Raw genomic sequence first — 25,348 nt, 5'->3', positions numbered from 1 at the left:
GCCTGCAGGATGGGGTGTCTCAGCTCAGCCACTGCTCTGTTTCCCTGGGACAAAGGACACCATGTCAGCGTAGCCCTGGAATTTACAGCTATTCAGCTCAGCCAGGGCACAAATTCCCCAGAGAATAATGTGTCATTTCAGCTTGAGTCCAGGAGGTATGACTGTTCTGAGTGGACTAGGCACCATTTCCCTAGGATGCAGCGTGCCGCTTTGACTTAGGCACTGGAGGGGCATGTTTTCTCTGAGCAGTCAAAGTACTGTTTTCCCAGGAATCAGGACACTGCTTCAGCTCTGGCCTGAGGAGGAAAGGGTGGTGGAAGGTGCAGCAGCTCCACCTCTGCTTGGCCCCACAGGGAAGCACAAAACAGTTGCTTGACTTGGGGATGTCAGGCCATTGGGCTGGGGCAGTTCATCAGTGGCTTAGCCTCAGGGATGAAAGACAGCCATGCATACTTGCCCCCAGAGCAAGGCACACCCAGCCATAGTTCCAAGTACAAGATGGCATAGCACGGTAGCTATGTGGGCCACAGGGTGTGGGTCATAGTGTCGGCTCCTTCTCTGGGGGGAGCACAGACATGTGGACTTCAGGCAGCTCCCTCAGCTAGGCTTAGTGCGTGTGAGGACTGCAGCGGACCTCTGTGCTCAGGTCTGTAGGTATCCACGGTGTTGATGGGGCTGCTGGGATCCTTTTGTTTACCTCCTTGCAGTAGGGAGATGTTCTTCCTAGTTCATTCCCAGTTGCTTCCAGTTGGTGTTAGGGTAATGGAGGCCTGGCATTTCTTCCCATTCTCCATGTGGCCATCCCAAGTTTCTGTGCTCACCAGGGTATCTGTTACTTCTCTTCTGCACTGCTGTGCTCCTCCTCAGTTATTTTCGTTAAAATGAAGTTGTTTATTCATTGTTCTGTCTGTCTTTTTGAGGGAGAAGAAGAGCACTAGGGTCTTCTAGTCCACCATCTTGCTGATGTCATGCTTCTTCAACTTCATTCTTCTGCATGTGGATAGCCAGTTATCCCAGCACCGTTTTTGAAAGGACTATTTTTTCCCAATGAAACTATCTTGGCACCCTCGTCAAAAATGCAATCTGATTTTAACACACATCTAAGATTAAGAATCACTGCTCTCTGGCCTTGTTATAGAGGTCACCATATGTGATTACATGTTCCAAATTATTGATTTTTTTCTATAGAGCAAAAGATGGGTGTCTAGCTTTTAGGACATTTATGTAAGAAGTCCATATATAATGATAATGGCTTCCCCTTGAAAAAAAGTCCTGGTTTCCCAGAAAGTATCTTAAGAAATCTATTGATAACTTCCTATAATCAATATCTTAATATATGCCATATAGGAATATTAGTACCTTGAACACAAAGCTTTATCACAATGACACAATTTCTTCCACAAAGGTGTGTATACCAAAGTGGTTTGGAGAAAAAGTATATGTTGTATGTTCATAACACAGTTTCAGCAATATCAACTCTTGGGATTGCTTGTGATCTTGCAGAATAAATAGTGGCCCTATCAGAACCATAAAATGGTTGTGAGGTTGATTATTGCTATACTATCATCATGTGTTAGCTTCTATCTTCTATATGTCTGTCTCTCCACACACACATACACACACACACACATACACACACACACACACACATTCATTTTTAGGTAACGCTACAAATACTATAGTATTCCAAGATTCTTCTGTACATCATACAGTTCCAAAGTTTCATTTCTATACAATCATCAGAAAATGAACTTTTCTCCTGACTAATTTCTGAAGACATCACTCTCTCGTAAGAAGTACAGCATTGTCTTTGGGAGCAAAGCCTTTCAGGGTGTGCATCCCAACACCAGCAATTACTGGCTATATAAACTTGGGTGTTGTTTTTCTCATTAGCAGAATCTAGATAGAAGTACCTATCTTATAGAGTTGTTATGAGAATTGCATGAGGCAACAAAACCCCTTTTACTGTAAAGCATAGATCCGGATTCTGCAGACATGGAAATAATATAACCACAAAGACTATGACCTGGGACACAGACACAAGAATAATATGAACATAAAACGAAACATTAATATTCCTACCTATTCTTCTCGCTGGCAAGGGCTCCCTTTATGAAACACACTGGGGTAGATATAACTTTAATTTCTAAGACACTTTATGATGTTCTCTCTAATACGAGAGTCTATTTTTAGAAAAATATCAGTGTCGATATAGTCAAATCACACAGTCTACTCATTATAGACTGTATATTAAAAATATATATATTGCAATCTGTTATCTAGGTATTTTCCTTATTTTTTGGTTTTGGCAGATGGTATCGTTTAGCTGCATGAGCAACACTGTCTTTATTAGACTGTTGATTTTATTTGTGACTTAAAAATCTCTAAATAATGACTGATGGTGTTAATGACAAATGGTTTTACAATAATCACACAAGTTTATGAAATGTCCTGGTTTTAGGTGAACCAAGGTAATGGGTGTTTTTATGACAGCAAATACTTGGGCTCCAGGCTGATAGGAACAAAGCAGAGCTCTCTAATTAGCTTCTTTCAGGTAGGCACCCATGGGACGGTTCAAAGATTGCCACTGTACAATGTTTACCCCCATCCCAGCACATATTAATGGCTATGGCAGTAAGTAGACAAAGACCTATGTGAAGAAAATAACAGAACTATCTTGTTTACCATTTGCCACTTAGTGATGAAGACCTACCTCTAAACCGGTGAAGCTGGCATATTTTACCCATGTCTATAACAACCAAACTAGTTATTTTGGGGTTTCGTTTGTTTTGGCCAGGCTAGTTTGGATAACAGTAGCTTGTATTGACAGAACATTTTTTTATGTGCAACACACCATCTGAAATGCTTTACATGTATCATTTCATTCAACCCTCAGCACTGTGAGGTAGATACAAGCTCGGCATGGCACGGTTAAGTCACTTACACAATCACGTGGTTGAGCAGGTAATAGGGCTGGGTTTGACACTCAGGCAGACTGACCTTCAAACCCCTTCTGTAACCACTATGCTAAATCCTCTGCGCAGTGAAATGTACACATGGCCTCCGTGTCTCTTTGAATGTATAGTGTTACCATTCATTTGGTTTATTTTTAAGGCTCCATAAACAAATATCTCTACTAACTGCAAATGCTTCTATTAATAAAAGTTCATCATTTTTCTTCACCCTCTTCTCTTGAAAACTTATAAAGTCGTATATCATTGTCTCTGATGATATTTTCAGTATTCTGTTTAAATTTATCCCACATTTCACATTTTCTAGAGTATTTTTACTTACAAAAACAGGGCAAGGAGACAGCCACTGACCAGTGACCAGTTTCCAATATGCTATAAATATTTTCTAAAAGTCTACAGTTTCAGACACTGAGATCACAGCACTGTCCATTTATAAATAGTTTCCAGTTTTCGATTTTCATTTTCCTACTAGTTGAAGGGTGGGGCAACAAAACATTTCCCATAAATAAATGAAATGCTATTACATTCCATACTTCTTTTACCACTAACTGCTGACCATCTGTCATAAAAGACACACCCTGAAAGGCAGTATCAAATTTTTAGAAATAGCAATGACAATACTTTCTGAGAAGAAATTTTGAAGAAAAAAAAAAAAACACTCCAGTTACTAACGAAAACACTGACCAAGACATCCACAGGGTAATGTCCAACCTGTTAACCCTTTGTAAGCACCATCATCATTGTTATCATCTTCACTCCCAGTTACTGAGTTCTTACAATGTTCCAGGCATGGTGCTAAATGTTTCAAACACACTCACTAGATCCTCACATAGGTGTCTACAGGATAGGCTGTTATTTGTTACATTTGTTACAGATAAATGTAACTATTACTACATTTTACACAAGGAAATCAACGCTTAAAGATTGCACAAGTAATTAACGGAGGAGACAGGATTTAAACCAGATCTAATCAAAGAGTACCCATTTTTAGCCACTATCCCAGTGAAACTCCTTACAGGACTTATTTCCTTTGTTAAGGGTGTGTGTGTATGGGGGGCAGGTGACATTTAGTTTGTGTAAATCCCATGCTTCTTGAAAAGCCATTTCAACATGCAAATATTACCATAAATTAAGAGTATAGGGGTGGAAATTAGAAAATGTTGATGAAATTCAGTGAGGAAATCGGTAAGTTGAATTCACTGGGTCTAGAGTTATATATGGAAAGATACTTTTCATGTAGATTTTTATTAAGAAGGCTTATTAAGTTTTTTAAGTAGTCTACTCAAGAAAAAAGTAATATCAAAAATCACTGAATAATACCCTTAATATAATATTTTCCTATTCATTACTGAAAAATAATTGGTAGGACTTCTGGGTTAATGTCAGGATAAACTTCAGGGACTAATATGCCTTTCTTCCAATTTCCATTTTAATATCCACAAAGAATTACAAAAAGATGAAAACTGGCAACAGCGTTGGAAACTAAAGAGAAGACCAGATGCCAAAGTCCCAAGGGGGTTTTCACTAATGCCAATGCTGAAGAGATGAACAACATATTCTTGGATTCTGCCACAAGAATCAAAACATGATCCCAAAGAAAGCAGAAGAAGATGGATTTGCTTTGCCTCCATCAAATGATGGGACTCAGGGGCTACGCTAAACAAAAAAAAAATGAGTGATGATCTTCCATGAACTGTCCTTAGAGAGGTATCATCGTGCCTCCTCTCACCCCGAACACTGGCTGCTTTCCTCTCTACATCCACCCCTGCGGCAAGCAGCAGACTAACACAGAAGAGATCAGGCATGAGATGTAGCTTCCTGGAACGTGAAACCACCTAACAAAACAATCTGAAACAACCTCAGAGCACTCCACACTGTGACTGTAGGATAGAAGCCCTTTTATCCAAAAGGTTGGGAAATTACGGAATTAAATAATATAGCATTCCTTAAACATTTAGTTTGAACTTAAAAACACAGATAGTTCCAACTATGTGGTCAATTTTGGAATAAGTGTGACATGGTGCTGAGAAGAATGTATATTCTGTTGATTTTGGGTGGAGAGTTCTGTAGATGTCTATTAGGTCCACTTGGAGCAGAGCTGAGTTCAAGTCCTGGATATTCTTGTTAACCTTCTGTCTCATTGATCTGTCTAATGTTGACAGTGGGGTGTTAAAGTCTCCCATTATTATTGTGTGGGAGTCTAAGTCTCTTTGTAGGTCTCTAAAGACTTGCTTTATGAATCTGGGTGCTCCTGTATTGCGTGCATATACATTTAGGAAAGCTAGCTCTTCTTGTTGAATTGAAGTAAAGTACTCCTCAGCAAATGTAAAAGAACAGAAATTATAACAAACTGTCTCTCAGACCACAGTACAATCAAACTAGAACTCAGGATTAAGAAACTCTCTCAAAACCACACAACTACATGGAAACTGAACAACCTGCTCCTGAATGACTACTGGGTACATAACGAAATGAAGGCAGAAATAAAGATGTTATTTGAAACCAATGAGAACAAAGACACAACATACCAGGATCTCTGGGACACATTTAAAGCAGTGTGTAGAGGGAAAACTATAGCACTAAATGCCCACAAGAGAAAGCAGGAAAGGTCTAAAATCGACACCCTAACATCACAATTAAAAGAACTAGAGAAGCAAGAGCAAACACATAGCAGAAGGCAAGAAATAACTAAGATCAGAGCAGAACTGAAGGACATAGAGACACACACACAAAAAATCCTTCAAAAAATCAATGACTCCAGGAGCTGTATTTTTTGTTTTTTTGGTTTTTTTTTTTTTTGAGACAGAGTCTCACTCTGCGGCCCAAGCTGGAGGGCAGTGGCGTGATCTTGGCTCATTACAAGCTCCGCCTCCCGGGTTCCCGCCGCAACTGGGACTACAGGTGCCTGCCACCACGCCCGGCTATTTTTTAAATTTATTTTTTATTTTATTTTTTTTTAGTAGAGATGGGGTTTCACCATGTTAGCCAGGATGGTCTCAATCTCCTGACCTCGTGATCTGCCTGCCTCGGCCTCCCAAAGTTCTGGGATTACAGGCATGAGTCACCACGCCCGGCCTAGAGGCTGGTTTTTTGAAAAGATCAACAAAATTGATAGACCACTAGCAAGACTAATAAAGAAGAAAAGAGAGAAGAATCAAATAGATGCAATAAAAAATGATAAAGGGGATATCACCACCGACCCCAAAGAAATACAAATTACCATCAGAGAATACTATAAACACCTCTACACAAATAAACTAGAAAAACTAGAAGAAATGGATAAATTCCTGGACACATACACTCTCCCAAGACTACACCAGGAAGAAGTTGAATCCCTGAATAGACCAATAACAGGCTCTGAAATTGAGGCAATAATTAATAGCCTACCAACCAAAAACAGTGGAGGACCAGATGGATTCACAGCCGAATTCTACCAGAGGTATAAGGAGGAGCTGGTACCATTGCTTCTGAAACTATTCCAATCAATAGAAAAAGAGGGAATCCTCCCTAACTCATTTTATGAGGCCAGCATCATCCTGATACCAAAGCCTGGCAGAGACACAACAAAAAAAGAGAATTTTAGACCAATATCCCTGATGAACATCGATGCAAAAATCCTCAATAAAATACTGGCAAACTAAATCCAGCAGCACATCAAAAAGCTTATCCACCAAGATCAAGTTGGTTTAATCGCTGGGATGCAAGGCTGGTTCAAAATATGCAAATCAATAAATGTAATTCAGCATATAAGTAGAATCAAAGACAAAAACCACATGATTATCTCAACAGATGCAGAAAAGGCCTTCAACAAAATTCAACAGCCCTTCATGCTAAAAATTCTCAATAAACTAGGTATTGATGGGACGTATCTCAAAATAATAATAGCTATTTATGACAAACCCACAGCCAATATCATACTGAATGGGCAAAAACTGGAAGCATTCCCTTTGAAAACTGGCACAAAACAGGGATGCCCTCTCTCACCACTCCTATTCAACATAGTGTTGGAAGATCTGGCCAGGGCAATCAGGCAGGAGAAAGAAATAAAGGGTATTCAATTAGGAAAAGAGGAAGTCCCTGTTTGCAGATGACATGATTGTATATGTAGAAAACCTCATCTCAGCCCAAAATCTCCTTAAGCTGATAAGCAACTTCAGCAAAGTCTCAGGATACAAAATCAATGTGTAAAAATCACAAGCATTCCTATGCACCAATAACAGACAAACAGAACCAAGTCCTGAGTGAACTCCCATTCACAATTGCTTCAAAGAGAATAAAATACCTAGGAATTCAACTTATGAGGGATGTGAAGGACCTCTTCAAGAACTACAAACCACTGGTCAACAAAATAAACGAGGACACAAACAAATGGAAGAACATTCTATGCTCATGGATAGGAAGAATCAATATCATGACAATGGCCATACTCTCCAAGGTAATTTATAGATCCAATGCCATCCCCATCAAGCTACCAATGACTTTCTTCACAGAATTGGAAAAAACTACTTTAAAATTCATATGGAACCAAAAAAGAGCCCGCATTGCCAAGACAATCCTAAGCAAAAAGAACAAAGCTGGAGGCATCACACTACCTGACTTCAAACTATACTACAAGGCTACAATAACCAAAACAGCATGGTACTGGTACCAAAATAGAGATATAGACCAATGGAACAGAACAGAGGCCTCAGAAATCCAACCTTCTGATTTTTGACGAACCTGACAAAAACAAGAAATGAGGAAAGTATTCCCTATTTAATAAATGGTGCTGGGAAAACTGGCTAGCCATATGTCGAAAGCTGAAACTGCATCCCTTCCTTACACCTTATACAAAAATTAATTTGAGATGGATTAAAGACTTAAATGTTAGACCTAAAACCATAAAAACCCTAGAAGAAAACCTAGGCAATACCATTCAGGACATAGGCATGGGCAAGGACTTCATGACTAAAACACCAAAAGCAATGGCAACAAAAGCCAAAATAGACAAACGGGATCTAATTAAACTAAAGACCTTCTGCACAGCAAAAAGAAACTATCATCAGAGTGAATAGGCAACTTACAGAATGGGAGAAAATTTTTGCAACCTACCCATCTGACAAAGAGCTAATATCCAGAATCTACAAAGAACTTAAATAAATTTACAAGAAAAAATCAGATAACCCCATCAAAAAGTAGGCAAGGGATATGAACAGGCACTTCTCAAAAAAAGACATTTATGCAGCCAACAGACACACGAAAAAATGCTCATCATCACTGGTCATCAGAGAAATGCAAATCAAAATCACAATGAGATACCATCTCACACCAGTTAGAATGGTGATCATTAAAAAGTCAGGAAACAACAGGTGCTGGAGAGGATGTGGAGAAACAGGAACACTTTTACTTTGTTGGTGGGAGTGTAAACTAGTTGAACCCTCGTGGAAGACAGTGTGGTGATTCCTCCAGCATCTAGAACTAGAAATACCATTTGACCCAGCGATCCCATTACTGGGTATATACCTAAAGGACTATAAATCATGCTACTATAAAGACACATGCACACATATATTTATTGTGGCACTATTCACAATAGCAAAGACATGGAATCAACCCAAATGTCCATCAATGAGAGACTGGATTAAGAAAATGTGGCACATATATACCATGGAATACTATGCAGCCATAAAAAAGGATGAGTTCATGTCCTTTGTAGGTATATGGATGAAGCTGGAAACCATCATTCTGAGCAAACTATTGCAAGGACAGAAAACCAAACACCACATGTTCTCTCTCATAGGTGGGAATTGAACAATGAGAACATTTGGACACAGGGCGGGGAACATCACACACTGGGGCCTGTCATGGGGTGGGGGGACAGGGAAGGGATAGCATTAAGAGAAATACCTATTGTAAATGACGAGTTAATGGGTGCAGGACACCAACACAGCACATGTATACATATGTAACAAACCTGCACATCGTGCACATGTACCCTAGAACTTAAAGTATACTACTACTACTACTACTAATAATAATAATAAAAACATAGATAGATAGTCACTTCGTAGCCTTTGCATGCAGGGCTACTGGTTGTTGTTCCTATCATCTTTACTTCATAAGCCATATGTATAATGTTTTATCTATAGTTTCTAGTGCTGTTTTTCTTAAAGTGGAACAAGATCCTAAGAACATGTGAATTTCTAGATTTTCATAGAATAATGGTGGCCATCTAAATTTTAAATCCCTTCATACATTCTCTTTAAAAACCATATTGATAAAGAAAGAAAGTAAAATCAATCAAAGCATAAGCCTGACACAAGCAGGAGACAGGGCCTATTTACATCCTGGGGGAAGTGAGGAAACCACCCTCTGAGACCTGAAGAGTCAGGGCCGATACCCACCCAAGGGCAGAGTCAGGGCCGGTACCCACCCAAGGGCAGAGTCAGGCTAGAACTATGCAAAAGAGGGGGAGGGGGTACAAGAGGGGTGTATTAGTCCATTTTCATGCTGTTGATAAAGACATCCCCGAGACTGGACAATTTACAAAATAAACAGGATTAATTCGACTACAGTTACACATGGCTGGGGAAGCCTCACAATCATGGTGGAAGGCAAGGAGGAGCAAGTCCCATCTTACATGGATGACAGCGGGCAAAGAGAGAATGAGGAAGATGCAAAAGGAGAAACCCCTGATAAAACCATCAGATCTCATGAGACTTTCAGTACCATGAGAACAGTATGGAGGAAACTGCCCCCATGATTCAATTACCTGCCACCGGGTCCCTCCCGCAACACATGAGAATTATGGGAGTACAGTTCAAGATGATATCTGGTGGGGACACAGAGCCAAACCGTATCATTCCACCCCTGGCCCCTCCCAAATCTCATGTCCTCCTATTTCAAAACCAATCATGCCTTCCCAACACTCCCCCAAACTCTTAACTCATTTCAGCATTAACTCAAAAGTCCACATTCCAAAGTATCATCTGAGGCAAGGCAAGTCCCTTATGCCTATAAGCCTGTAAAATCAAAAGCAAGCTAGTTATTTCCTAAATACAAGGGGGAAACAGACATTGGGTAAATACAACCATTCCAAATGGGAGAAATTGGCCAAAACAAAGGGGCTACAGGGCCCACGCAAGTCCGAAATCCAGTGGGGCAGTCAAATCTTAAAGCTCCAAAATGATCTCCTTTGACTCCATGTCTCACATCCAGGTCACGCTGATGCAAGAGGTGGGTTCCCATGGTCTAGGGTAGCTCTGCCCCTGTGACTTTGCAGAGTACAACCTCCCTCCCGGCTGCTTTCACGGACTGGCATTGAGTGTCTGTGGCTTTTCCAGGTGCATCATGCAAGCTGTCATGGGTCTATCATTCTGGGTCTGGAGGATGGTGGTCCTCTTCTCACAGCTCCACTAGGGGGTGTCCCAGTAGGGACTCTGTGTAGGGGTTCTGGCCCCACATTTCCCTTCCGCCCTGCCCTAGAAGAGGTTCTCCATGAGGACCCCACCCCTGCAGCAAACTTCTGCCTGGGCATCCAGGCATTTCCACACATCTTCTGAAATATAGGCAAAGGTTCCCAAACCCCAATTCTTGACTTCTGTGCACTAGCAGGCTGAACACCACGTGGAAGCTGCCAAGGTTTGCGGCTTGCACCCTCTGAAACCATGGCCCAAGCTCTACATTGGCCCCTTTCAGCCATGGCTGGAGTGGCTGGGACACAGGGCACCAAGTCCCTAGGCTGTACACAGCACAGGTACCCTAGGCCTGGCCCCTGAAACAACTTTTTGCTCCTAGGCCTCCAGTGCTGTTATAGGAGAGGCTGCCATGAAGACCCTGACATGCCTTGGAGACATTTTTCCCATTGTCTTGGGAATCAACATTTGGCTCCTGACTACTTACGCAAATTTCTGCAGTCTGCTTGAATTTCTCCTCAGAAAATGGAATTTTCTTTTCCATCACATTATCAGGCTGCAAATTATCCAAACTTTCATGCTCTGCTTCCCTTATAAAACTGAATGCCTTTAACAGAACCCACATAACCTCTTGAATGCTTTGCTGCTTAGAAATTTCTTCTGCCAGATACCCTAAATCATCTCTCTCAAATTCAAAGTTCCACAGATTTCCAGGGCAGGGGCAAAATGTCGCCAGTCTCTTTGTTAAAACATAGCAAGAGTCACCTTTGCTCCAGTTCCCAACAAGTTCCTCATCTCCATCTGAGACCACCTCAGTCTGGACTTTATTGTCCATATTGCTATCAGCATTTTGGGCAAAGCCATTCAACAAATCTCTAGGAGGTTCCAAACTTTCACACATTTTCCTGTCTTATTCTGAGCCCTCCAAACTGTTCCAACCTCTGCCTATTACCCAGTTCCAAAGCCGCTTCCACATTTTCAGGTAACTTTTCATCAGTGCCCCACTCTACTGGACCAATTTACTGTATTAGTCTGTTTTCATGCTGCTGATAAAGACATACCCAAGACTGGGCAATTTACCAAAGAAAGAGGTTTATTTGGACTTACAGATTCACATGGCTGGGGAGGCCTCACAGTCACGGTGGAAAGCAAGAGGAGCAAGTCACGTTTTACACAGATGGCGGCAGGCAAAATGAGAGCTTGTGCAGGGAAATTCCCCCTTATATTACCATCAGATCTTGTGAGACCTATTCACTATCATGAGAACAGCATGGGAAAGGCCTGCCCCATGATTCAATTACCTCCCACTGGGTCCCTCCCATAACACATGGGGATTCAAGAGGAGATTTGGGTGGGGACACAGCCAAACCATATCAAGGGGAAAGGACTCAAATCATGTCTGATAAGGTAAACTCCAGAAAGAGAAGGCTGCACCCAAGGGACAAAATGTTGATAGAGGTCTCATACCTGACAGATCAAAGCACTGGCTAGGGGGGAGTCGAAAGCGAGTCCAAGGAAGTGGCTTGGATAAGGAAGTGTGCAGGACAAGAGTGGCTGCCTTGGGCAGATACCAATGCTGAGAGACAAGCAGCTGAAGAACAAGTGTTCTTTGGAAGATGGATGGTAAAGGGAAAGAAGGACACGGCCAAAGATCAGGGTTCTATTACAACAACACAGTATCAGAGAATCGTGAGAAGGCAGACCAAAAAGAAAAGGGCTACATTTAGCAAAGAAGCTGCACTTCACTGTAGCAATAGACAGTGCTCTTGAAGCACCTGAAGTAAATGAAATTGTCCAAATCCCACCCCTATGGATTGCCTGCTATCGTAGATCCAGGAAAAGCCAACATATGTAAACATGAACAAAACCAAAAAGAACTTAGCATGTATGCAAAGTTACCATATGAGTTAAAAAAAAAAGTAGGGCCAGGCGCGGTGGCTCAAGCCTGTAATCCCAGCACTTTGGGAGGCCGAGACGGGCGGATCACGAGGTCAGGAGATCGAGACCATCCTGGCTAACACGGTGAAACCCCGTCTCTACTAAAAAATACAAAAAAATAGCCGGGCGAGGTGGCGGGCGCCTGTAGTCCCAGCTACTCGGGAGGCTGAGGCAGGAGAATGGCGCAAACCCGGGAGGCGTAGCTTGCAGTGAGCTGAGATCCGGCCACTGCACTGGGCGACCTCAGAGCCTGGGCGACAGAGCCAGACTCTGTCTCAAAAAAGAAAAAAAAAAAAAAAGTAGAAAATGAGAATTCAAAAATTTGGCAAATGAAAACATTCACCTACTATGGAAAAACAGTCATAAGGCAGAGGAAAACTGTTACAGGATATTTCAACATGAATTAAATATAATGAAATCAGCAACTGCCAATATTAAAGAAAAAACAACCATGATTCAGAAATTGTAAAACTCAGACATTACACTTTTTAAAGGAAAGGAACTGGGAAAAAAAAGACAAAATCTTAGAAATGACATTATACATGACATTCTCTATGTGAAAGCATGTAGAGAATAGAAATTAAAAGAGAAAAGATAATTAATTCAAAATAAAGAAAAAATAAAGAGGCAAAGAGGATATGAGAGAAATTGACAGAAACAAAATTTATGTAAAGAAGATTCAATAATACCTATAATTGGGAGTTCTTGAAGAAGAAAAACAAAACAGTGGAATATAATATTTAAAACTGCGATTTTTTAAAACTCTGAAATAAAAGAAGATCTGAATATACAAGGTGAAATAACTCACTTTGTATCTGAGAAAACTGACACAGAAGGGTCACCTTTGCGACACATCTGGAAAAATTCTTAGATTTAAAATAATAACTATAATAATAGTGATAACAAAAAATCTGGTTGCTCAGACAAAAAACACAAAGTCACTTGCAAACGAATAAAATCGGGCTGATATTAGACTTATCAACAGTAACATAGAAAACAAGTAAAGATTAGGGTAACATTTTCAAGAAACTCAAAGCAAGAAAGTGTGGGACAAAGGTTTTATTTTAACCGGTTGAGCTGGTGTTCAATTATCAAGGTTGTACAAAATGTTTTAATAAACATGCAAGAATTCAAAGAATCCTGGGAAATCTATTCAAGGATGAATTCCTCCAAGTAAGAGATAATTGCGAATACTTTAGAAGTGGATGGGTGGTCAGTATTGAATATATTATTGTAGATCTAAAACTAAAACAAAATTGTGGATAAAGAGAGAACAGTATTACATATTACATGCTCTGATAAAGTAGGAATAATACTACTTAAATGGCAAAACTGGAAGAGAATGAATAAAGTTGCATAAGTTGCTTGACTTCCTTACGGGTAATAAGTGGAAGCTGAAGATGTCATTTAAAGGTGACAAACCAAATAGTGGAACCTAAGTAAGAAAAAAGGGACTAAGGAATTATATAAAGATATTTGCATAATGATGAACAGTAGGATAAAATATAAATTTTTCTAAATATTAAAGAACTACTAAATAAAAGGTCAAAGACAAAAAGTAAATGTAACAAAACAATGACAAAACTAAGAATAGAAATAAAAATACTTAAAAATATGTATAAACTCATCTACTAAAATAAAACATTACAGACTGGATCATAAAGAAAAACCTAACACTATACTTAACAACTACAGAATACACATTCTTTTCAATTACACCTGATATGGACAACAAAGACCATCTGCTAGGCCAAGTCTCAAATTTAAAAGAATTAGTCCAGGAGTGATGCCTCACACCTGTAATCCCAGCGTTTTGGGAGGCTGAGGCAGGAGGATTGCTTGAGCCCAGGAGTTTGAGACCAGCTGAGGCAACATAGTGAGACCTTGCCTCTACAAAATAAAAATTTAAAAATTAGCTGGTTGTAGCAGTACACGCCTGTAGTGCCAGCTACTTGGGAGGCTGGGGTGGAAGGATTGCTTCAGCCCAGGAGGCAGAAGTTGCAGTGAGCTATGATTGCACCACTGTACTCTAGCCTGGGTGACAAATTGAGACCTTGTCTCTGTTAAAAAAAAAGTAATAATAATTGAAATAATAAAAAGCATTTCAATTATTTGTGGTCCTCAAAATCACAACTGAAATAAACTAGAAATCAGTAATATAACTAGGGAAAAACCCAAAATTTGGAAACTAAACAATGCACTGCTAAATACATGGGTCAAAGAAAAAAATCACCATTTGCACCATTCCCCATAGAATACATCCTTTCATATGAAAGAATTCAAACATAAATAATTACATTCAAACATAAATAATATTAATATTCTAACATTCAAACATAAATACATTCAACATATTATATTCAAACATAAATAATATTAATAATATACAGAATTCTTGTTAAATTCTTTCTGTTCAAGATGCTGTAGACATTAGCTTATTGTCTACTGGTGAGTACTATTATAGCAAAGTGAATCAGGTAAAATGAAATAACGAGAAAATAAAAAGAGCATCAGTAAGCTGGGGGACAACTTCAAGTGTCCAAGTGAAAAACATGAATATGTACATTGTTGCCAGATTAATTTACAGGCTTAATCTCACTCAGTATAATTTATGAGAAGCTTTTCTTTTAACAAAATAATTCTAGAGTTCACCAAGAAAAATTAAAAGTGAGACTTGTCAAGAAAATTTTATAAAGACAATATAATGAAGGAGAGGCTGATAACCATTTCTACCAGATATTTAAATATACTCGAAAAAGACAATGATTACAATAGTCAGATGCCAGCATGAGAACACATAAGTCAGTGGGCTAAAACAGGGGGCCCCAAGACAGATCACAGTACTCATAAGAACTTAAAACCTAAAATAGTGCCATAAGTCGGCAAAAAGAGAAATATTATTCAATAATCAGTGTGAGTCCTCTTGTTAGTATGTGGAATGAAGTATCATTTTATTTTATTTTTTTTCTTGAAGTATCCATTTTAGATCGGAGGTTAACATTTAGCTCATGGACCATCATGCTTTATTTGGCTTCATGACATCTGTAACATTGAGGTGAAAATATTTGTTTTTCCTTTAACTTTCTTCTTGAAATGATATTGATAGTGGGGGAAAAGTCTTTATAATGACATATTACATTTTTAAGATATTTTAATATTGAGTTGTCACCACTGTCATGACATCTAAAAGTGTTTCCCATTGATGATTAAAAAAAAAATCCTACCATTATGATCAGGAGATTTGCTTTTTGGTTTTTTTCCTGAAACAGGATCTTGCTCTGTTGCCCAGGCTGGAGTGCAGGGGCATGATCACAACTCACTGCAGGCTCAAGCGATCCTCCTGCCTCAGCCTCCTGAGTAGCTGGGACTACAGGTGTGTGCCGACACACCCAGCTAATTTTTGTATTTTTTGTAGAGACAGGGTTTTGCTTTGTTGCCCAGGCTGGTCTCAAGCTCCTGGGCTCAAGCAATCCTCTCTCCTCAGCCTCCCATAGTGCTGGGATTATAGGCATGAGCCACCACGCCTGGTCTGCTTATGTTTTACATTGTTTAATTAAAGATAAAATAATTAAAAAGAAACTTGCAAAGTTTTAACCCTTTGGTTTTCCTTCTTGTCAACCAACCTTATGAAATGTCTTCAAACAACGTATAGGCTACTTATGGAGTTGAAAAGCAGAAAAACTACACAGAATCGGAAAGAGCTTAGAGAAGTCGTGTCCCCTAGAAATGGCAAACATGGTCTGTGGCTTGGAAAGAAGAAAAACGGAAGGAGTTGAAGGAGCTCCTATTGTAAATAATGTCACCCACTCCAGAACTGCTATTTCTTCTAACATTTTAATATTTTGAAGCAGTCCTAAGAGAAATTTGTAACTATACAGCTAATAAAACTTCTGATGCTCTCAGCACAGACAACTGTTTTTCATCCGTTACTGGCATTCCTATTTCATGAGCCTCTTCAAATTTTCAAAAACTACCATCATCTTGAAAGTGGTATTTCCATTTCTGGAAAAAAAGTTTCAGATCTCTGGGCACAGATCGGGTGTCTCTGACATTTGGCTGTCCATTTGTTTTTGCTGCTTTGGAAAAGACACACCAGACGTCAATGTGACTGGGCGATTTCTGTATCAGCAGGCAGGGGTGCCAAAGGTCCTGCCACCGATTCTGAAAGAAGGCTTGCCTAATGCTGCGAGGAGCACCAACTTCATTAGGCTGGAGGCTCAATTATTATTTCAGGAATTTTTCTCAAGCAATGGGAACAGAATGAGAGCAGTTTTTTTCTTTCTAAATAGAAATTTGCTGAATTTCCACAAACCAGGTCTTGAAATGCATGATCAAACTTTGGGCAGAAACTGTACTTTTTAAATAATAATAATTAAAAAAGAAAGCCCATTATAGCCTACTTGGGCAATACTTTTCGTCCTATCTTTTGGTTAAAGCCCTGCAGTCACCACTATGTATGCTGCTGAAGAACAATGTGCCCCAGTTGCATAACAGATTGGTCGCTAGGAGAACCAGCTAACACCGAAGAAAGATCTGCAATTTGGAGCTAAGAGTGATTAGACTTTTCCCAATTTCTCTGCAGTCAGAAGCAAACATGAGCCAAACTCTTAAAGGTTACTTCTGATCAACATAATCTTAAGGTTGAAATGTGGATTTATAATCCAAAATTTAGCTATATGGACAAACATCAATGATGTGAACTCTGCCAAAGATAATAACCTCAGTAAATTTGGGACTCAAAATGAATTCGATTATTTTTCGATTCAATCCTACCCTCACCTGGCAAAGTGTGCTATAAAGCTTTGATTCCATGTGCTATTATGTCCTTATGCAAGCCAGGGTTTACAACATTTTTGCCACCAAAACAAAACAAAACAAAAATCAAAACTGACTGGATATCAAGCATGCCACAAATGTTGCCACCTCAAAATCACTCAAAGCTTTTTCCTACTCCAAGCCAAACCTCTACAGCCTTTACATTGAAAGTTGATGATAACCTGAATTAAAGTTCAGGATTTGCTTTGCTTGGACATTTTTGTTTTATTTCCTTTTTACCATGAAGTGGGCATTAAGTTTTGCATTAAAACAAGCAAAAGGGGCATAGGCTTGTAAAGAATGTTTTAGAAAAGAATGTATAATCAATTTCTAATATCATAAAATAGGTAATATCTAGATTTTTGTGCCTATGTTTAGGTACTTTTTTCCTGTAAGTTCACAGTTTTCATTGGTCTCAAAGAGACCTATAATCTTAAAAAACTGCAAAAAAAATTACTCCTCTGATTTGGATACTGACCTCACATAACACGCACACCATCTTGCAACAATTTAAGAATTATGGCTGAGCGCAATGGCTCACACCTGTAATTCCAGCGCTTTGGGAGGCCAAGGTAGGTGGATCACCTGAGGCCAGGAGTTCAAGACCAGCTGGACCAACATGGCGAAACCCAGACTCTACTAAAAATACAAAAATTAGCTGGGTGTGTTGATGCATACCTGTAATACCAACTACTTGGGAAGCTGAGACATGAGAATTGCTTGAACCCAGGAGGCAGAGATTTCAGTGAGCCAGATCATATCACTACACTCCAGTCTGGGTGACAGAGCAAGACTCTGTCTTAAAAAAAAAAAAAAAGAAAAAAGAAATACATGGAAGAAACTCAAACCACAACACCTAGAAGAAAATGTAGACATTTAGCACATTTGAAGCTGAGAAAAAGACTTCTGAACAAAAAAGCAAGAGAAAAGCATTTCATTGACAAATAAACGTGTAGAAGACAGCAACAAAATAAAAACACACACAAAAAAAGGAAAAATATTTGCAAGAAATACAACAGTCAAAAAGCCTGACATAAAGGAGCAAACAAATCCATAAGAAAACATCCACTTTTCAGTAAAATAAGTGTAAAAGCACATGGAATGAATACTTTCAAAAGAGAAAATACAAATGGAATCTAAAAAGTTAAACATTAATCTCCATAATAATAATAAATCAAGTTAATACAAGACCATTTTGTCTATAATATTAGCAAAGATTTTTTAAAAAGCTTGATAAGGAAAAGCTATGAGGAAGATGAGCACTTTCTACACTTGTACAAGAGAACATTGGCACAACCTTTTTAGAAAGCAGTTTTGTAATGTTTATCAAATGCTTTTAAAATAATGTAGGGGCCATCCTTGGCCCTCTGAAAGTTCACTGAAAAATCAACTCGCAAAAGGTGGATTAACAGGAGAAAAGGCATGCAAATTTATTTAATGTGTATACATGGGAATCTTTAGAAAGAAGACCCAAAGATATAGAGGAAATCGTTCATTTTTATGTATAGGTTTAACAAAGTATGGACAGCCGTGTAGAAATATAATTGGACAAAAGGGTATGCTCTAATGCTAATAGCCTGAGTGGCGAAACCCAGCAAGGCCTGTCTGTCTAGATTCTTCTTGGCCTCTCTGGGCATGCATTCCTTCCTTCTGGGTGTGGGGTAGGACCCGCTCTGGAATGGGAGTGTTACGACCTACAGTTAAACAAGGTAGGCCAGATAACTTTTTCATGGCCACTTTTCACACAAATAGGGCAGAGGGAAAATTAGAATAATATTTCTAGGTTTTATGATTAGCCCTGGGGAGAAGGGGTCCTGGTTTCTACGACCTGCCTTGGGGAAGAAGGATTCTAGTTTCTATGGTTTGCCTCAGGAAAAAATGAGACTGACAGACAAGAGAGCAGGAGGAAGTCAGAGAAAAACTTTTGTTGTAGAGGCTGCTTCTGGGGCCTCCAGTTTGGGGTATTGTTTTTCAAGCCCCAACACTGGTCACTTTCTTTAGCTCAGTGATTTAATTTCAAATCATTTATATCTAAGGGAAAAAATCCAAAATGTAGACAAAGAGTTCATATAGAAAGAGTTCATTTCAGAGCTATTGTTTTTAAAAACTAAAAAAGAAAGTCAAGGGAAGGTTAAGTATATCAAGGTATATCCATGCGCTCGAATGTGCAGTGACAAATAGTGTTTGCAGTGAGTTTCTTGGATGACACAATCAAAAACCAATGGTCTGTTAAATAAGGAAAAAAGATGTAGTAAAAAAATGCTGAAAAAAAAAATTATAAGGAAATATGACAAAATGTTTATAGTAGTTGTTTCTAGGTAAGATTTGAGTGATTATTATTATTTTTTTTTTTTTTGAGACGGAGTCTCACTCTGTTGCCGAGGCTGGAGTGCAGTGGCACTGTGTCGGCTCACTGCAACCTCCGTCTCCTGGGTTCTCCTGCCTCAGCCTCCTGAGTAGCTGGGATTACAGGTGCTCACCACCACACTTGGCTAGTTTTTATATTTTCAGTAGAGACGGGGTTTCACCATGTTGGCCAGGCTAGTCTTCAACTCCAGACCTCAGGTGGTCCACCCACCTCAGCCTCCCAAAGTGCTGGGATTACAGGCGTGAGCCACCGTGCCCAGACAATTATTTTTATTTTTTGTAGTTTGCAAATTATCTACAATTACATATAGTACTCACACTCGGGGAAAATAAATTTAAATTTAACATATAAAGTTTAGATCATGGATAGACGCAGAACTGTTTTAAAGAAAAAGAAAAAAGTCATCTCATATGAATGAGCAAATAATGAGCACAAAGTTTCAAAACTTCTGGTGAGAGAAAAGGCTTTATTGCTTTGTTTCTCAGCTGAGCTGTTCAGTGGCATTAATGTTTCTGTGACTTGGAAGCTGTAGAGAGTTCTCGAAAGGACACGTCATAAACCCATCATTGTCTCCAAACTGACAAATCAACTTTTCGGGCAAGAATATGAGGAAACAATTTGAGGCTAGTGAGGATTTTAAAATAATATGAAAATAATATGACGCATAAGAACCAAAATAATGTTTAGAAATGGTGAAGAAATGGCTACCCAATACTATAAACGTTGCTGCTTGAAAAGTGATCTTTAAAAATTAGTAAATTCTCCAAGGAAAACATGGAACTTTGAGTTGCAAAATAATTGAAAGAAGGTAATGGAACTAATGAAATCAGATTTTCCCTTGGGTTTGTAAGAGATGAGGACCTTTCCTAGTCTCACCCTTCTGGGTGAGGCCCATTAGAGAAGAACCAGTAGACTCCATGTTGTGTGAGGTTGAGCGGCCTGGCTGAACATTTCTTCTATCCATTCCTGAACTCACAGGACTTCAAAGTTTAAACTTGAATAGCTATCAAACTTCCTTTGTAAAAACTAATGTTAGGCTGCTTAACCCTACTATTTTTTTTTTTTTTTTTTTGAGACGGAGTCTTGCTCTGTCGCCCAGGCTGGAGTGCAGTGGCCGGATCTCAGCTCACTGCAAGCTCCGCCTCCCAGGTTCACGCCATTCTCCTGCCTCAGCCTCCCGAGTAGCTGGGACTACAGGCGCCCGCCACCACGCCCGGCTAGTTTTTTGTATTTTTAGTAGAGACGGGGTTTCACCGTGTTCACTAGGATGGTCTCGATCTCCTTACCTCATGATCTGCCCATCTCGGCCTCCCAAAGTGCTGGGATTACAGGCTTGAGCCACCGCGCCTGGCCAACCCTACTATTTTTTAACATTAATTATTAATTCCAGAAAAATTGATAATATAAAAAGATAAGAAATAATCTATATATTTTGCAACTGCCGATTGGTTAAAGCATGGTATTTCCAGAATGGTGAATACTATGATTATGTTCAGCACGGACCATAAACTTAAATGCCTACAGAGACTAGGTAGGTAACATAAATGAGTGTAGTGGACCTGTATTGGAACTCAGGAGCAATAGAGATTGAAGATTTGAAGGGTGGATACTTCATCTACAGAAAGCAGCAGCTATTTGATTGTAGTCAGTTGTTGGCCTTCTGGAAATGTGGGTGCAGTACTGTCAGACCTTCCTATTTTTAAAATACTTTTATTCCGAAATAATTTCAAATTTACTAAAAGTTGCAAAAATAAGACATAACAAAATAATACCTATGCACCTTACCTACATTCTTTTATTTAATTTTGCAGTCCATTTGAATTCTCTCTGTACACATGTACCTACACACACACACACACACACACACACACACAATTTTTTTCTGAACCATTTGAGGATATGTTAAATACATCATGGCTTTTTACTCCTAAATACTCCATTGTGTATTTCCTTTAACTAGAAACCTGAAACCTACTGTTCTTGAGCTGGGACACCTCGAGTGGGATGAAGAGATGGCATGAGGAAGTCCTCTCCCCCTGGCCACTAAGGGACAGTCAGTCAGGTGCTACCCCCAAACAGAGCTGTAACACCAAACAGAGGTTGAAAACCATTGCACTAGACAGGTGTCATTTCACCCATAAAAATAATACCTCCAATATATGCATATTTATTTATAAATCAGATTTATGTACAAGTCTACTAACATATTATGTATCTTATAAAACATATACTTAAAAAAGGATGAGATGAAATTAGATATTAATAAAATAAAATATTGACATTTTCTTCCTATACGCCAAGGGAACATCTTGCATTCTCTAAGGCATGTGACTCCCAACCTTGGGGGCCATTGCTCTACACTGTGGGGGTTAAACAGGAAAAAGACCACCATGATTTCCAAATCTGAGTCTGGGTTCTGCTCCCTGATGGATCTCCTTCACATCAGCCCGCTCTATCTATCACAACATACTACTTCTTTTTGCCTTCCTGGCACTTATCACCACTGGCAGTCATCTTGCCCATCTGTGTGTTCATTTGTCCAACACCTTTTTCCCTGACTAGAATACAGCTTTCTGAGAGGCAGGATCTTGACTGACTTGTTCATTCCTAATTTCTCAGTATCTAGAACAGGGTATGGCACATAGTAGGTACTTGTTAGATGCTTGTTAATACATGGGACTAAACATATCCCTAGTTCCTATCCCAGCTTTTCCCCCACTGTTTTGCCCTCCATTCTTCCAGCAGGCAACAGGACAAGTCCCCTGACCCCCTGCAGGAAGCTAACAATACGCTAGCCTACTTCTAAGCAAAACTTCACAGCTTCAAAGACCTTCCATGGAGGGGGATGGGCTGAGGACAATCTTGTTCTTCACGTAAAACACGGGCCCATAATCTCAAATTTATAATTTACAAATATATATCCTTACAATATCTCTAAAGGCATTTATTTTTCTTAAAAATCATGTATTTGTAAGCTGAACTATCACTTTAACACAAAAGCTATCATTCTTGCTCACTGGAGTCAGGTTGCTCTTGGAGTTTCTGTCCTGGGAGGAAAAAGGGCAGGATGTAGGTACCTGATGGTTTTCCACACGTCGAAGCCATCCAGAGGCTTGGTGCCATTGGTGTGTCCCCCGGCCAGCTTCACGAGTGTTGGCAGCCAGTCAGAGATGTGGATGAGCTCCCGGTTCTTCACGCCCTTCTGCTTTAGCAAGGGGCTTGCCACAAAGCCCACCCCTCGGACGCCTCCTTCCCACAGGCTCCATTTTCTTCCTCGAAGGGGCCAGTTATTACCCCCTGCCAAAGTCTGCCCTCCGTTATCTGAAACACAGTTAGGTCTTGGCATGAGGATGATGTTAACTCTTAAATACATTTAAGAACAGAGACTGTATGTACATTGTTATTAAATGGTGCTTAAATAATAATAAAAAAAAGAAAATTCCTGGCCTTTTCCCACCCTAAATTCCCTTTTCCCATTGACACTGCCTTTCACTACTCAGACATAACTAAGGCCCAGTGTGACACATATCTACCTTTAAATCCTCCATCGAGAGGGCCACTGGAAAACAAAGCAGACCCTTGATGATATGCACTTTGGAGAGATCCCTATGCTAAATAATCCACTAAACTTTAAATACACCTCTGTAACTTTGTATAGCATGGGAAAATGAGTCCATGGAAGCTGGGACCTTCCCCATACGTGAAGAGAAAACTAAGTGAATTTTACTTCGTGACTTAACGCTCCTTATAAGTGGGGACAAAATCTGACCTTTTTCTTTTCCTCTTGGAAAAAAAAATTCTACAATTTAAACTGGAAAATGAATTAACATTCCACTCCCTGGCAATGACATCTCTTTCTTAAGTGTGAAAGCTGAGTATTTCTCTAGTGGCTGATAAATGTCTCTGCAAACAGAGCATTGGATGGAAAAAATAATTGTGAAAAAAATTCTTCCCTTCTTGACATGATAGTGAAATCAAGCTTCATTATGTACAATACCAAGGAAGAGAAGCTTTCTCCTCCAAGACAACAGAGGGAATAGGGGATCTTGGAAAAGACAGGGTAGAAGTTACTAGAGTAACTAAAGTTAAGTATCTTCCCAGCCAGGTGAGGGCTCAGAGTTACACATTAAAGTGGACAGTAGAAAAGAAAAAGTACCATTTCTTACATAATGAGGTTATAGAATCATACAAACTCCCAAAGTTTCCACATATTTAGGTGACTTTAGAGACACATTTTAAATAACACATACTTGGCATTAAACTTAAAAAACAAACAAAAAAAACTATTACCCAAATAAGCCACATGAGGGCAGTATGACAGACCTCCTGCTGTATAGGATGTTACATATAAAAATTTATTAAGAAATTAGAGATCTATCAAAGCTACAGGATGCACCTGGGAGGAAAGAGAATGAACGTTTGTTAAGCACTGACCGCACTAGGAATGACTCTGATTTTGCATTATCTCTCACTGCATCTGGAGTTGGCAGACCTGGAATAGAAGCCTGAGGCCAGACACTCACTAGCTGTGTGGCCAGGGGTGATATACCACCTCAGTTTCCTCATTTTCATGTGGAAATGATGATCCCTAATTGATTTAGTCCATTTTGTGTTGCTATAACAGAATACTGAGGCTAGGCAATTTATAAAGAAAAGAGGTTTATTTGGCTCACAATTCTGATGACTGATAAGTCCAAGCACTGGGCACTGGCATTAGTTGCTGGTGAGGGCTTTTGTGCTGCATCACAACATGGCAGAGAAGTGGAAGGAGAAGCAGGTGCAGGTAAAGAGGGACCAAAGAGGAGGAAGAACCTCACTTTATAACAACCCACTCCCCTGGGGACTAATCCATTCCCTTGAGAGTGAGAATTCACTCCTGGGAGACAGTATTGATCTATTCATGAGGAACCCGCCCCCATGACCCAAACACTTCCTACTGGGCCCACCTCCCAAGACACACTGGCAATTAGGCTTCCACATGAGCTTTGATGGGAACAAACCACATCCAAACCATAGCACTACTTCATCTATTACGATGCAAGTGAAGTGACAATGCTTATGATCTTTTCTTGGCAGGGTACCTGACACAACCTAAGTGCTCAATAAATGGTAGCAACTGCTGTTGTTCTTAAAATTGACAGCAACCCAAATAGTTTAGTATGATAACCATTTTGTCACTGTTTTTAAAGGAGGTTTGAAAAAGCCAAACAGCGAATAGATGGCAATGCTAGGATTCCAACAAGGTCTGTGTGACACCCCAGGCCCCTGCCCCTGGAGCACCATGCTCCTGCTATCCCTAGTGTAGAGTGGACTCACACAGGTAGGCCACAGAAACTTTCACTTCCTGATGAAAACCACAAGTACGGTCAACCTCAGCAAAGTGTACACTCTTCCTGTGGGTGTACATAGGAAGTTATTCCAAAGTGATGGTAATTCCTTTTAGAGAAACCTTAGCTGCTGGTAGGGAAGAAATTCAAGGCTCTACTGCCAAGGAGACTTTTGGTGGAGCCCTTAACACACCAGTTCTCAGTTCTTTTCTGTGCTTCTTGAAAGGGAGTAGAGAAGAGTCTTGAGTTAGATCAGGTGAGGAAACAATTCTTCAACACATGGGTCACTGACAATCTCATCATTTGACATCACAGACTTACAAGAACCTTTCCTCAAACCTCCCCACAGCACTTCTTGACAAAAACTCAAGGCCCAAACATTCACTCAGGCCAGTTTTTGAAATACACATTACATTTCATATTGAAGCTGAGCAGACCCATATATTCAAAACAACAAAAGGTCACCATCAGCAGACAGAAGAAATTCCTCCATGTTCATGATACTGCACAGAGTAACAGTCACCCATAACCAAC

General features: G+C 39.8%; 1 protein-coding gene across 1 annotated transcript in view; it reads right to left on the bottom strand.

The window, feature by feature from the left end:
* The window catches only part of LOC105475096 (arylsulfatase B), a 193,199-nt gene that overhangs the window by 77,564 nt on the left and 90,287 nt on the right, over window positions 1-25,348 (bottom strand). Inside the window, exon 5 of the mRNA XM_011730093.3 lies at window positions 22,565-22,808. Coding sequence (XP_011728395.2) covers window positions 22,565-22,808 — 244 coding nt within the window. The remainder of the gene's footprint in view (window positions 1-22,564; window positions 22,809-25,348) is intronic.

This window comes from Macaca nemestrina, chromosome 6 (assembly GCF_043159975.1).
Source record: "Macaca nemestrina isolate mMacNem1 chromosome 6, mMacNem.hap1, whole genome shotgun sequence".
Taxonomy (NCBI): Eukaryota; Metazoa; Chordata; class Mammalia; order Primates; family Cercopithecidae; genus Macaca; species Macaca nemestrina.
The sequence above is the reverse complement of the archived record's forward strand: the minus strand, read 5'-3'. Positions and strand labels throughout refer to the sequence as shown.